The following is a 14,820-nucleotide window of genomic DNA, read 5'->3' on the forward strand; positions in this document are numbered from 1 at the left end:
AAGCAAAAATAACTTGGGCAAAAAGCATACTCTGGCTCTGTTTTTGAAAAAAATTTCAGAGAGGAAGGGAAAGGGGGAGAGAAAAACATCAATGATGAGAGAGAATTATTGATCGGCTGCCTCCTGCATGCCTCCTACTGGGGATTGAGCCTGCAACCCTGACCTGGAATCAAATTGTGATCTCCTGGTTCATAGGACAACTCTCAACCACTGAGCCACACCGGCCAGGCTCTGGCTCTTTTAAGGATGATTTCTAGAAGTGGCCATAGAATAATTTGTTTTTATCTCATCAACTAGAACTTAATCATATTCTCATTCCTGAATACAAGTAGCTATGTGCACAGTTAAACGTTCTCTTACCATGGAGGAGGAGGAGAGAACTATCAGAGGATTCGAATCGTTCACACCCTTCAGTCTGATATTTAGTCTTTAACTTTCTGTTTAGTCCTTTTTCTTATCACTTACTACATGGACCCTATGCATCAGCCAAAAGCTTTCTTGTTCCCCTGGGTTGAAAGTGATGGCCTCTTCCTCGAAATCATGTAGCACTTTTCATCTGTATTGTGAGGCTCATGTGCTGCACTGTTTTGCTGTCTCGTCTACAGGTGGTCTTCCTCAGTCATAAGGTCTCACCACAGTATGAATTCTTGGGAGCAGTGACTGTGTCTTAGATATCTGCAACACCTAGCCTAGTGCTTATAAATAATTAGTTCTTAATAAATATTTCTTATATTAGAAAGATAAATAATCTTGATGGCTTCTTGGTTTCTTGTAGAATTTTAGGAAAGGAAGATGGATCAACCTAGTGGAAGGAGTTTTATGCAAGTATTATGTGAAAAATATAGTCCTGAAAACTTTCCTTACCGCCGTGGTCCAGGGATGGGAGTCCATGTCCCAGTTACACCTCAGGGCTCTCCTATGAAAGGTAAGAAAGATGGGATCTAAAACATTTATTTGCTGGACTTACTTAGGACATTAAATCAGAATATTGCCTTTTTGCAAATTTCTTAATTTGAATTATGAGTCAGTCTCCCTTGCTATGATTTCATTTTTTGAAAAAATGAAAGGACTTGTTTTGCTCCTGATTGGTCAAAAGTCATTTAGTTGGACTCATGGGGCAAGAACAATATTTGAGTGATATAATTTCAAATACATATTCTTTCACGAACTTGGAGGGTGCAAGAGACTGCAAAACTACTTTGTCCTCAACAGCCGAACAGCCTAATTGGATTACAGGGTAGTCACATTTACGAAACTATAACATGAGGTAGTTTATGTTGAGCCCAATGAATGACACAGTGATTGGGGAAGAAGTTTGAAAGAGAGTTAATATCAGAAAAGAGTTCAAAGCTGTGAGACTTGAACTAACCCCTCAAGAATGTAGAATGTTGTTAGGAGATAAAGACATTGTACAAGAGGGATTATGATGTGAGCAAAGATCTACAACCAGAAGTGTGCATGCTGTTTTAGCTTCATGTTGTAATGAACAGTTCGTAAGATTAGTTCTTTCTTTGTAATTATTGAAGATTATTATTGAACAGTGTTTTGGTTCCTATATCCAAAGGTTACTGAGCGTTTATTATTTCTCATTGCAACGACCTTATCTCTCCGTATCAACTGGAATGACGGAAGGAAGTGGACTTCTTCCTTGGTCATTTTTTTCAGGCTCCATTCTCTTTCTGAAAAGCTTGATACTGATAAGTACTAACTTGAAAAATCATGCAATGTGAGGCCTCCATTACTAAATATTACCTTTGTGAGTCCTTGTTTTATGCCACATAGGGAAAGAGTGGTTGAATTCTCATGTTTATCCTTTTTATTAGAGACTGGAGGCCCAATGCATGAAAATCGTGCAAGAGTAGGCCTTCCTTCCCCTGGCTGCCAGCACTGGCTTCCCTCTGGCACCTGGGACCCAAGCTTTCCTCTGGCTGCTGGCAGGCACCTGGGACCTGGGCTTCCCTCACAGAGAAGGTGGCCTGGGCCTCCCTCTTTGGGGTGACCATGGAGCCCCCCAATTGATTGCCCACCAGCCGAAGGCCTAGGCCTCCCTCTGCGGGGCGATCATGGGGCGATGGCCGGGCCCCTGACCAATCACATTGCACCTGCCTTGGCTGGCCTGGCACCAGGGGGTGTCTTAGTGTGGTCCCGGAGAGTCATTCGGATGGTCGTTCCGCTGTTCAGCTGTTCGGTCGATTTGCATATTATGTTTTATTATATAGGATAGTAAGTGATTTTGTTGATACATGATGAACAGAAGTAGGTTAGCAGAGACTATCTTCAATGGTTTGAAGTTATTTTAAAAGGCAGCAAAAGGTGAAACTATATGCCAGACAGAGAGAAAAGAGCTACCCAGAATGATACTTTTGAACTAATGATACTTTTGAACTTTTGCCAATAAGAAGACACTGATAGTCAGACATGAGTCACGGGGACCTGGTCTTCAGGTGACGAAATGACGGCCTGTGGGATGGATAACAGGCCTCGGGAGGTGAAGCCTCCGGGACTTTCATCTCCTCCTGGTTTGTTTTGAAACAAACTATTGCCTGCTTCATATTTGGTGTCTCCACTTAGAATTGAGAACCCTTGGATCCCATCGTAGCCTTTTGATTTTGATTCCTGGGGGCTGCGTGTGTGCAGACAAGAACGAGGCTGACGTAGAAGTGTTCTGTCTCCCGTGATCCAGATCGCCTCAACCTCCCGAGCGTCCTGGTGCTGAACAGCTGTGGGATCACCTGTGCAGGGGAGGAAACCGAAATCGCTGCCTTCTGTGCTCATGTGTCAGAGCTGGATCTTTCTGACAACAAACTCGAAGACTGGCATGAGGTAAAGCTCTCCTATCGCTGCCTTTGGGAAATGTAGCAGTGATCATTGTACTGCTTATGGCATCAAGTATTCTGCTGAACTCCTTCTCACTGGAGATTCTTGTTGTCTGTATGTCTCAGGATACATAACTGGCTGTTTCAGATGTTCTTATGGTAATTTTTCAATTAACTTGATTATGATTATTAGTTTTTACTAATGTGCACTGAGGAACTTTATTCCAGGCATCCAAAGGTTAATAAGTTGAGAGAAGTTTAGACTGCTAGCAATGCATTAAATTTTCCACTCTTTCACTGGTTTACACATCCTATACTCTATCCTATTCTCTACTACTACTTTAACATTTATTACTGTAAATTGACATAAAAGTTGTTTAGGGTTGGAAGTAATATTCTTGTTACTGAAATTTATTCCAAATATTTTAGAACTTTTTCTTACTTTATTAAGTCTCTTTGGTGGTTTGACATAACAGATGTCTTTTGATCTCAGAGTAACTCTAAACCAGCTACACAAATAAAAGTATTATAGCACTCTCTCTTATTATACCCTAGAGGCCTGATGCATGAAATTCGTGCAAGGGACTTGGCCCTTGCAGCCCCTGCTGCCCTGCGGCCCCATAGCCCCGCCCACTGGTCTTTCCGGAAGGTTGTTCCTCTGTCTGGTCTAATTAGCATATTAGCACTTTATTACATAGGATATCATTGCTTTTCTGATTATAACATTATCTAGTAGAAGCTACCCTTTAGAATAAGGGAAAAGTAGTTTTTCCTGCTTTATTTGTTCTTAGTTGGGCTCTTATTTCTTGCTTGGAAAAGCTTGCTAATGGGTTTTCCTGCCTCAGCTTTGTTCTGCTTCCTCTAACCCAGTGGTTCTCAACCTGGGCTGCACATTAGAATCACCTGGGAATCTTTTTAAAATCCTGATTTCTGGGCCTCATCCTCCGGAAATTGTTTCTTTGTTACTGATGTTGTGGCCTCACCCTATAACAAAGAAACTGCAACCTGTCTTCCATGTGCGTAAGTGGAATAGGGCGGCGCCCCTCTCCTGTCGGAGGTCCGGCAGTTGTCTGTTCCTGCCCGGAGACGGAGGTCTGAGCTCTCCGAGTGTGGCCCTCCCTCAGGTGGCCCTGTGCTGTTTCTAGAGCTTCCTCTTCATCTACAACCACATGCTTCTTCTTACAGCTCGTGAGAAGCTCTTCCCTGAAAAGCTTCCCTGCTTTCCGTTCCTTCTCATTCTACTGCCCTCTTCCTATGTCTCAGCAAGATGGGCCCGATTGCCACCCCTCTGAGGAGCTTCCCCCAGGCAGCCGCTGACCCTGTGCCTGGGCCCTGCTGCCCTGAAAGGGTTTCTCACAACGTCCTGCAACCACGGGCTCCCTCGGCGGTTTCCTACTAGATGACCGTCTGCCAAGTGGAGGTTTCTGTCTTTTTTATCATCAGCACCCAGTCTACTAGGCACTCACATGTTTGCTGACTTCGTTAATGAGGAAATGATTGTCTCTTAAGGATTAATGAAGACCACTGCTCCAACTTTTCTTGCGAACTTAAGAAAAGTTTCTTCATTTTTAGTGCTTCAGTTTGCTCATTTTAAAGACAGGGCTGCTGATAAAATTCATCACTGAGGCATATTATAAATGCTAAACGCTATACAAATTCTAAGACAGCAGCTTTGTATGGTTCAGTTTTTTTCCACTTTTCATTTATTTTCTTATTCATTTCATAGTCTTTTTAATCCGGTGACTCTGCTCCCAGTTATATTTCCTGTTTCTATTGAGATGTTCACCTGAATTCTTTGAGAGGCACGTCACTTGATTTCTAAGTGACTTGCTAATATACACAGACTTAATCCCTATTTGTACATGTATTTATTGATTGATACATTGATCTAAACAGTGTGGTTTACTGTTTAACCGATGACAGGCTGTGCCTCTTTTGTCCTTTGAGGTGCTTTATTGACATGCATGCTCTGTCCACACGGCACACATGCGAAAGGAGCTCCTTGGTGCCCTCCTCCATGGTGCCCCCAGTGTCCTCCTGCTGACCGCAGGGCCTTTTTTGACCTGTGTGGGTGACAAGTCAGACCAGATCTCCCTGTGAATCATTTCCGCTCCTGCGTCCGCAGGCGCTTCTCCTACATGTGGTTCCTTGGGAGGCTAGCGTTTACTGAGGTGTGTGCTTCGTGCCTGACCTGTGCTGCTGCTGCCGGTGGGAGCAGTTCAGAGTGATGACATTGCTACCTCAGGAGAGCACTTTATGTCTGCGTGGGTCAGAACACAGTTTGCACTAAGTGCTTCAGCCTTTTCTCTGCCTAGACAGAGAGCTGCACTACTTTCACACCGCAGTGATGTGTATGGCCAGAGGGTCATGTGTTTATCTGTACGCGGCTGAGTTTGTATATCCTATAGGTATGCACTCTATAGTTAGTTTTCAAGCAAATATTTGCTGCTACTACCCTTCTGGTGTCTATTTTCCAGTTTATTTTTGTTTTCATTTTGCTTTATATTTGTCCTTAACCTTAAATATAATTGATCTCAGTCTTCTAGACCATAAAACAGAACACAGAGAGATGGGAGAAATACTGACAGCAAAAGAATATTGATTTGGAGGATTGATTAAACTCTACTAGGCTACAAAAGTATAGGTCACAGTTTTAAGACATTACATTTCAACCCCATTGCAGCCCATATACCTGATTGCCAAAAAGATCGTTTATTTCTGTCCATTAACTAAGTTTATTCAGCCAGTATTTGAAATAGCAAAGTGGAACAAAATACTGTAATATCATTTGCTCTTTTAGTGTTTTGAATGATCACTAATGCTATGGGTAACTTCTTATATAGTTTAAACTGCTGGCTGCTATATATCCAGACTAAGATCAATGTGACTGAGAAGTGTAATACTTTGGGGGAAGCAAAGATTTGTCTCTAACCCCTTCAAAAGTCGGGCATCTTTGTGTTAAAACAAGATGCATTTTTTAGCTTTTGACTTGAATTTTTGTCTAACTAGATTTTACTCTGACCTTTCCCAAGGTATCTTCTGTTTCTTCCCTTTCTTATCAAAACCATTTTATAAAAGAGTTGAGAGGAGGGAAGTATTAGCTATTCAGGGGAGTTAGAGAATAGCTTGGGTAGAAGTTACAGATTGTTGTCTTATAATGCTTGTCCCATTTTTTCTAAAACTGTAATTTCTTTCTTTTTAGAGGCCAGAGTAGAGGGCCCCCTCTTAAATTATAGAATTGTGGCGACTTAAAGGAGATATGAGTTCAGCTCCATGTTTCTACACATGAGTCTGCTCAGCTCACTCCAACTGGAAGCGGTTTCTGTTTGTTGGTTGGTTGGTTTTTAGAATTTAAAAAAGAGAAGTCAATGGACTGCCCTAGAAACTGATTGAATGCTTGTCCATCTTTGCTATTAGGACATTTTTCTGCCATAAGTAAGTTTACCTGTGTAAGGTGTTATATTTTTCAGAATCTTACTATTAATTTACGGTTACCCTAAAATACTTTCTAATTTCAGCTTTGTAAATAAAATATTTATTTTTAACATGCATTATTTTTTTCTGCTTTAATTATTAGACTATAGTCTAACATTATCTTTTTGGGATATTCCAGGGCTAGTAAGCCATTATTCTAATCCTTATTCTCATTGGACAGTAGGGTAGGTGCAGACTCGGAAAAGATTACATCAGTATCTGTTTGCTTTGGGAATTCTCCCAGAAATTGCTTCAAAAACCCTTAAATTATCAAGTTTTGAGTATTTTCCTTTTTTTAAAAATATATATGTTTATTGATTTCAGAGAGGAAGGGAGAGGGAAAAGGAGATAGAAACATCAATGATGATAGAGAATCATTGATTGGCTCCCTCCTGTACGTCCCCTACTGGGGATCCAGCTTACAACCCAGGCATGTGCCCTTGAACGGACCCTTCAGTCCGCAGGCTGATGCTCTATCCACTGAGCCAAACCAGCTAGGGCTTGAGTATTTTCCTTTTTATTACAAAAATAGAATATGACGGTGCTGGTTACTAAAGGGTTTATGTTTTCTTTTATTTAACTGAGACTGCTATAATTAGCAGTTAGCCTTCATGCTGTAATTGTAGCAGAATTATTTTTCATCCTTTTTTGCCCTTAAAAGAGATACACATAGATCAGTGGTTCTCAACCTTAGCTGCACATTAGAATCACCTGGGAATCTTTTTAAAATCCTGATTTCTGGGCCTCATCCTCTGGAAATTCTGTTTCTTTGTTACTAATGTTGTGGCCTCACCCCATTAACAAAGAAACAATTTCCGGAGGATGAGGCCCGGAAATCAGGATTTTAAAAAGATTCCCAGGTGATTCCAATGGCAGCCAAGGTTGAGAACCACTGACATGGGTGATCATCCTCTGATGTAGGAAAGTCTTCCCTGGCATTAGTGTCCAGGTGGGAGAATGCATAGACGATTGCTCCCAGTGTGGACTCCTTAGCTGAGTCGTGGCCACAGACTAAACTCCAGATTCCAGCCATAGATCACACAAATGCTGTTCAAGCAGAGGATATGTAGAGACAAGTATAAATTCCTTCTTTTTTAAACGGAAGCCTAGTGTATTTTCTCTAAAAGATAGCCAGTTTCTTCATTTGAAAGTGGGGCTAGATATGGTATCACTTCGAAGGGTTAGTGAGGAGAGCGGGAAACACTGCGTGTGAGGGCCGCCCTGCCAGCCCCTCTGAGCCCCTCGGAGGTGGTCTCCTCGCCGAGGTGACGGCTCCTGAGCTGAGCTGAGCAGTGCAGCCGGGGGGAAGGCAGGTGCTTCTTATTCCCACCGCAGCCCCCGCGCCTGTGGAGCTCTGCAACCCTGAGTCTTGTCCTCCCCGTGCAGCTTCTGATTCAGTGGTGGAGGGTGGATGCTGGGAGTCAGTATATTTATTTTGAAATTCTACCAATGATTTTAAATAAGATATTTAAATAAGATGACAGGACATAGTGGTTCATACTAAACTTATATTAGTAGTAAGTACATTTATTGTATGATTTTGTGCCATTAACTAATGCAATAAACATTAAGTGCCCCCAGTGCAGTCGTGAATGAAGAGGTAAGTGCTGTCCCGCTTTCCTAGAGCTTATGTTCTCCTGGGCAAGGAAACCAGCTTCCGAAAGGAGCGCCATGCACTGGGTGAAGTGCTCGGCACACAGGCCTCATTTAGTTCTACCAGCAATCCTGTGAAGCAGAGGGTGCTAGTTTCTGTATGTTCCGAATAAGGAAACTGAACTTTGGAAAGTTTAAGACACAGCTAGGAAGTGTTGGGACCTGGTCTGACTCCAAAACCAGTGCTACCTACCAGTATTCTGCTAACTCCTTTTCTCATAACTTCATTTACCACATTGCCTGGCTCTTTGATGTTTAAACATTTTCTGGGCTTCTAGCATTTTATATTACTTAAAGCCTAGTTCTCATTTTTTTCTGGTTATATTTGTAATTTACTAGTTGTGGTACATGTGATATAAATTCCAAGGCCCCCAAAGAATGCCTGAAACCACTGGTAGTACCAAACCCTATATATACTATGATGTTTTATCTGTACATATATTTTATGGCTTCTCCTTGGCACATCCAAATTGCCAGCATCCCTGCTCTTGTGCCTTGCCTTATTATTAAGTGAAAGAAGGATTACTTGAACAACAATCGATCTGATAACCAAGATGGCGACTAAGTGACTAATGAGTTGTGGGGCAGGTGGTGTATGCAGGGTGGGCACCTGGACAGAGGGGTGATTTCTGTCCTGGGGGCGAAGAGCCAGACAGAGCGAGATGTAATCATGCTACTCACAGTGGCACCTGATTTAAAACTTGTGACTTGTTTATTTCTGGAATTTTCCATTTAATACTTTCATACCATGATTGCCTGTGGGTAACTGGAACTGTGGAAAGCAAAACTGCAGATGCAGGTGCCTGTATATTGGGAAGAACCATGGGCTGACTTTAGATTTGCTTTTCTGATTTTTAACTTCAGATTTGGCTTTTGTGATTCTGAGACCTGACTTAACACAAGATGTTAATTATTTAACTTCTCTGAGGCTCATTTTCTTAATTTGTTAAAATGGAAATAGTATTAGTCATCTTGCAAGTTGTTGGGGGCATGTGGTGAAAGAAGCTATGTAGAGTCTAGTGCTACGCAAAGCCAGTAGCTAAGGTCAGTAATGCTCAGATCCTTTTTAAAATTTTTGTGTCTACCAGTTTACTAGTTAAATTATTAAATTTATGATCATGTTTTCTCTCTTATTATATAGTTCTTGGTGCTCTTTTATATTTTTAGTGAATATATTTTAAAGTTTAGTACCTCTCTGACCCAAGCTGAACCTGCTTTCTAAGTGATTGTGGCTATGTAGTCAGTTTTGAACACCTGAATTGTTACTTTGTGGTCTTTAATAAAGTAACTTTTATATATCTCTATTGTTGAAAGTATCACAGATGTCCCCTCCCCCCCCCCCATTCCCCTACCTCCTTTGACCTCCTCCCACCTGGCCTTGCCCTCCCTCCCACCCCCGCCCTTCACTACACTATTGTCTCTGTTCATGGGTTATGCATATATGTATACGAATTCTTTGGTTAATCTCTCCCCACCACCTACCCCCTCACACTGAGATTTGTCAGTCTGCTCCATGCTTCTGTGACTCTGGATCTATTTTGTTCATCAGTTTCTTTTGTTCATTGGATTCCACATATGAATGAGATCATGTGGTATTTGTCTTTCTCTGGCTGGCTTATTTCACTTAGCCTTAATGTTGTAATGAGGATGGAAGAAGAAAGGAGATATTCAAAGAGGATTACAAAGAGGATCCAAATTGAGCTCTTTCATAACTTGTAGTCTAAAATGTCATCTAAACTGTCTTTTCTCCATTTATCAAATAGAATATCATATAGAACAGAATAAAAACCTTGCCAAAGGCAACATGGGAAATCTTTTTGTTTGTACCATTACTTTTCTGTTCTGACACTGTTTCATAGAAGGAGATTATTATTTGCCAAGATTTGTTGAAATTATTTATGCCACTCTGGGTACTGTCACCAAATAGAATTCCTCAATGTGTATGATCCTTTGCCTGGAGACCCACTCGCTTAGGCCTGTCTGAACATGATTGCTATTTAGAAACTCTGATTATTGCCTGATATGCTCTTTTTTTTTCTCCCTAGGTCAGTAAAATTGTGTCAAATGTTCCCCAGTTGGAGTTTCTAAACCTGAGTTCCAACCCTCTGAATTTGTCAGTTTTAGAAAGAACATGTGCTGGGTCCTTCTCTGGGGTTCGCAAACTTGTCCTCAATAACAGCAAAGCCTCCTGGGAGACAGTGCACACGATCCTTCAGGAGCTGCCAGCGTAAGCCGGAGTGCATGCTGGGGGGATTGGGGGGGAGGGAAGCTGGTCGTCACCTGCCCGTGCATGAAATCCCTGCGACCTGCCACTCAGAAACACTAGGCCTGCGGAGACAATGGAGAACGGTTACCAAAATGGAGTGGTTACAATGAGGGTGTCAATGTAACTCAGGAGCGTTTTTACTGGAATGCTCGTTCAGTGTTGAGTAACATAGGATATGCCATTCTTTAGCTAGAAAATAGCCCTGAGAATAGCACTTATCATTTCTAGATCAATCCAACCTTTCTCCATTTTAATCTTCTGATTACCTGGTTTCAGAATTTTGCCTCAACCTTTTCTTTAGTAAGAAAAAAGTAATCAAAGTATCTCTAAAATATATTAACACTCAGATGATTGTACATAGCTGGCCTCATTGGAAATAAACCTGGTATTCTTTTCAATAATTTATGAAAGAAATTATACTCTTGTCATTTTAGAGATGCTTTGTTACATTTGTTTGTATCTATCTTTAAGTATGCATAAATGTTCAAAGGAAGTAGTTTAAAGAAATATATGAAGCTGTAGATTTTTTACTGTATAAATATGAAAATTATCAAAGCTTTTCAGAATTTGGTCTCACCCCACTTATTCCACTTTAGTTTCCCACCATCACTCTAATGAGATTGGTTTCCTTATGCCTGCAAGCATCCAGTATGGCACAGAATGAGTTTTAAACCCAGTTCCACTTTCTCACCATACTAGAGGCCCGGTGCACAAATTTGTGCACTGGTGGGGTCCCTCACCCTGGCCTGCACCCTCTCGCAATCCGGGACCTCTCAGGGGATGTCAGAGAGCTGGTTTTGGCCTGAATCCATGTACTGGGCCTCTAGTATGCATATAAGATCTTTGGTTAATCTCTTCCCGCACTCCCCCCTCCTCCCTCCTCCCTCCCCTCTGAGATTCATCAGTCTATTCCATGTTTCCATGCCTGTGCATTGAGCATCTGCCCCCTGGTGGTCAGTGTGCATCACAACTACCAGTCGAAGGGTCGGACACTTAGCATATTAGGCTTTTATATATATAGATGGCCTTTGATAAGCTAATTAACCTCTCTGAGCTCTATTTCCTTGTCTATAAAATGGGCATAACTAGATCTACCTTGCAGAAATAGAAGAACAGTCAGTCTATAAAGCATCTGGCATGGGGCCTGACACAGGGTAGAAATTCAATAAATGGTAGGTATTGTTTCTGTTCTAAATATTCTTATTTTTTCTGGAATTTTCTTCCAACTTCTCTTGTATAAGTCTGCCCCTCCTTCAAGGTTATGCACCCTTACCTGATTATTCTAACACAATTTTAATTCCATGTCTCTATGAAATACTATTGTACTTACAGTTAGTACTGCTTAGTTAAGCACAAAGTTAATTTAGTTCTGGGTTGTATCTTCCTCTGCTGTGGTCTCAGCTGTATTTTAGCTTCAGGAAGACATCTGTATTTTCTCTGTAACACCTAGCAGAGGCTCACACATAGCAGCACTTATTTATTTCTTGAGTGAATGAAAATAGGTGCCAAGTAGGAGGTTAACTGCTCTACACAATGAAGCATTTCTCTTTTTCTCTCCAGTTTGGAGGAGCTCTTCCTGTGCCTTAATGACTATGAAACAGTGTCTTGTCCTTCTATTTGCTGTCATTCTCTGAAGCTCCTACATATAACAGACAACAATCTCCAAGACTGGACTGAAATACGAAAGTTAGGAGCTATGTTTCCTTCGCTGGATACCCTGGTCCTGGCCAACAACCACCTGAATGCTATTGAGGAGCCTGACGACTCACTGGCCAGGTTGTTTCCTAACCTGCGGTCCATCAGCCTCCACAAGTCAGGTGAGGTATTGGCTTGTTCTCATTCCACATGTGAACTGAGCTGAGCTTATGCATGAAATCAGTGCAAGTGTATTCCTGCAGTCAGCTCTGCCTTCTCAGAGGATCATTTTCAGGAGCGACCTGCAGGTGCCTGTGGATTAGCTGAATTTAAGGATTCACTGTCATAAATCAAGTGGCCAAGCATTATATTAGCTATTTACATTTTCTATATTAAAGGGGTCATGCTGTGAAAGGAGTGAAATTGATGAATCGTATAGTAAAAGGCTGAGTAAAAAAAATAAAAGGAATTGCAAACTAGACCGTATTGTGTGGATTTAGGTTAGGGAATCCCCAAGCTGCTGTGCCTTTAAAATTTTCTCTTTTCTTTTCTAGTACTTATACATTTGATTGCCAGTTTATTGCCATCTAATTCTGTGTATCACAGGAGTGAATATTTTTAGCTGATTTTAAAAAATTAACAAACTTTATTTTTTAGAGCAGTTTAGATTCACAACAAAATAGAGCAGAAAGTACAGAAAGTTTCTGCATGCTCCCTCCCTTCACACAAGCACAACCTCCCTCACTCTCAGCATCCCAGCACCAGTGATGCGTTTGTTACATTTGAACCTGCATTACACGCCGTCACCACCTAGTTTACATTAGGGTCATTCTTGGTGGTACACATTTTCTGGGTTTGGAAAATGTATAATGACAGGTACCTACCGCTGTAGTATAATAATATACTTAGTAGTCTCACTGCTCTAACAATCCTCTGTTCTCTGCCCATTTATCTTCCCTGCATTCCCAATCCTGGCAGCCATTGATGTTTTCTGCTGTTTCCGTAGTTTTGCCTTTTCCAAATGTCATGTACTTGGAATCATACAGTGTGAAGCCTTTTCTGATGAATTTCTTTCACTTAACTTCCTTCATGTCTTTTTATGGCTTGATAGCTTATTTATTTTTAGCACTTACACCCTGTGAGGCTCAACCAGTGCTGGTCTACTGTCTGGATACGCTGCAGTTTATTTATCCACTCACAAGCTAAAACACATCTCCGTTGCTTTCAGGTTTTGGCAGTTATGAATAAAGCTGCTGTAAACCTCTGTGGGCAGTTTTTCTGTAGACATAAATTTTCAGTTCATATGGGTAAATAGCAAGGAGGGTAGTTGCTAAATCATATGGTAAGAGTGTGTTTAGTTTTGTAAGAAACTGACAAACTGTATCCAAAGTAACATTTTGTACCTGCAATGAATGAGCATTGCTTCATATCCTTGTCAGCGTTCGGTGGTGTCCGGTTTTGATTTTGGCCATTCTCATAGGTGCATAGTGGTATCTCATTGTTGTTTTAATTTGCAGTTCCCTTGTTAGATTTGGGCAGTGATGCAGGCTGTGAAAGAATTCACAACTGAGAGAAGAGATAGAATTTCCAGAGACAAAGGAGAAGTTGGAGGAGAAGAGAAGTTAACTCCCTATACGGGCCACCAAAATGTTAGGGTTTGGCCAGTGATGGGCTGTGGAAGAATTCGCAGCTTAAGAAGAGATGCAGAAAGTTTATTTTACTTTCCAGGAGAGGAAAGGGCTGGTGCATTGCTAGTCAATACAGGGTAGGGAACAAAAAGCGCTTCCACTTTGAAAGAATAATGCTGTCATTGCTGGGTGACAAGGAAGGGAGTGGTTTTCTTGAAAAGTTACAGTTTATTTGCTTTCCAGAAGATAGTCCAGCAGATGTGCTAGGGAGCTATCTTATCAGCATTTTCCCCCCGCCTGTAGAAGAAGTTTAGAGCAAAAGTTATGAAAAGTTTAAAAGAGGCTTCTTTGAAGGGGAATGGGGAAGTGAACTTTCTACTAATTAGAGACTCCTTGGTGGGAGTTATCCCTGGGTTCTGAAAACAGCAGGGAGGAGGTGGATGCAAGAATGTAGCCTGGAGAGTAGCTTATCTTGTCCCACGGTTTGAACAGAGGGGCTGTCTGAAACAGAGGAGGTAATATCTTGGGGTTTAATTACCAGGTACTTCTCATAAATCGTGGACGGTCACAGCAGATGAAAAGAAAGGCCTTTTTTCTCTTTACTTCCCTGATGACATGAGCTGAGTATGTTCTCACAGACTCGCTTGCCATCTGTGTGTGCCCTTTGGTAAGGTGTCTGTTTAGGTCTGTCACCCATTCTTCAATCAGATTGTTCATTTTCTTAATTGTGGAGTTTTAAGAGTTCTTAGTGTATTTTATAGGGTAACGATCCTTTATCAGATATGTTTTAGCACATACATTCTCCCTGTCTGTGGCTTTTCTTTTCATTCTCATGACATTGTCTTTTACCGGTAGCCTATTTCTTAAAACAACTACATAACTTAAAGTAAATAACCTACAACAGAAAAAAAATAAACAGTTGAATTCACTGTAGAAGGTATAAGGGTGAGAACTAAGTTTTAAAAACTAGTATTTTGCATAATGAAGCTGTTAGTTTCATAACTGACACCCCTTGAGCTAACTCCATTCTTCCTCCTGGATGGAAATGCCATGCTGAAGGGAGAGGACGGTTGTGATGGGGGGGTCATGCACCAGAGTCCTCATAAATTGCTCCTTAGCTTTATCTTCATTGGAGATGGACAGAAATAGGAAGGGATGACATTCTCTAACTTGGATGCAACGTGTTGTAAAATCGGCCAGCTTCACTGTTACAGGGATATTTTTCCAACCACTGCCAAGTATTGACTTGGGTGATATATTTACTCACAGCGGTAGGAAGGGTTTCATTTTAGGACTAGATGAACTTAATTTATTGCATGTTCTTACCCAAAGGTTCAGGCTTTTTGTT

General features: G+C 41.3%; 1 protein-coding gene across 1 annotated transcript in view; it reads left to right on the plus strand.

Moving 5' to 3' along the window:
* The first annotated feature begins 672 nt into the window (after positions 1 to 672).
* Positions 673 to 14,820, plus strand: part of TBCEL (tubulin folding cofactor E like) — a 52,083-nt gene continuing 37,935 nt past the window's right edge. The window contains exons 1-4 of the mRNA XM_081113348.1: positions 673 to 925; positions 2,684 to 2,823; positions 9,989 to 10,170; positions 11,770 to 12,026. Coding sequence (XP_080969474.1) covers positions 793 to 925; positions 2,684 to 2,823; positions 9,989 to 10,170; positions 11,770 to 12,026 — 712 coding nt within the window. The 5' untranslated portion in view covers positions 673 to 792. The remainder of the gene's footprint in view (positions 926 to 2,683; positions 2,824 to 9,988; positions 10,171 to 11,769; positions 12,027 to 14,820) is intronic.

The sequence above is a fragment of the Myotis nattereri genome (genome assembly GCF_964212035.1).
Source record: "Myotis nattereri genome assembly, chromosome: 19".
Taxonomy (NCBI): domain Eukaryota; kingdom Metazoa; phylum Chordata; class Mammalia; order Chiroptera; family Vespertilionidae; genus Myotis; species Myotis nattereri.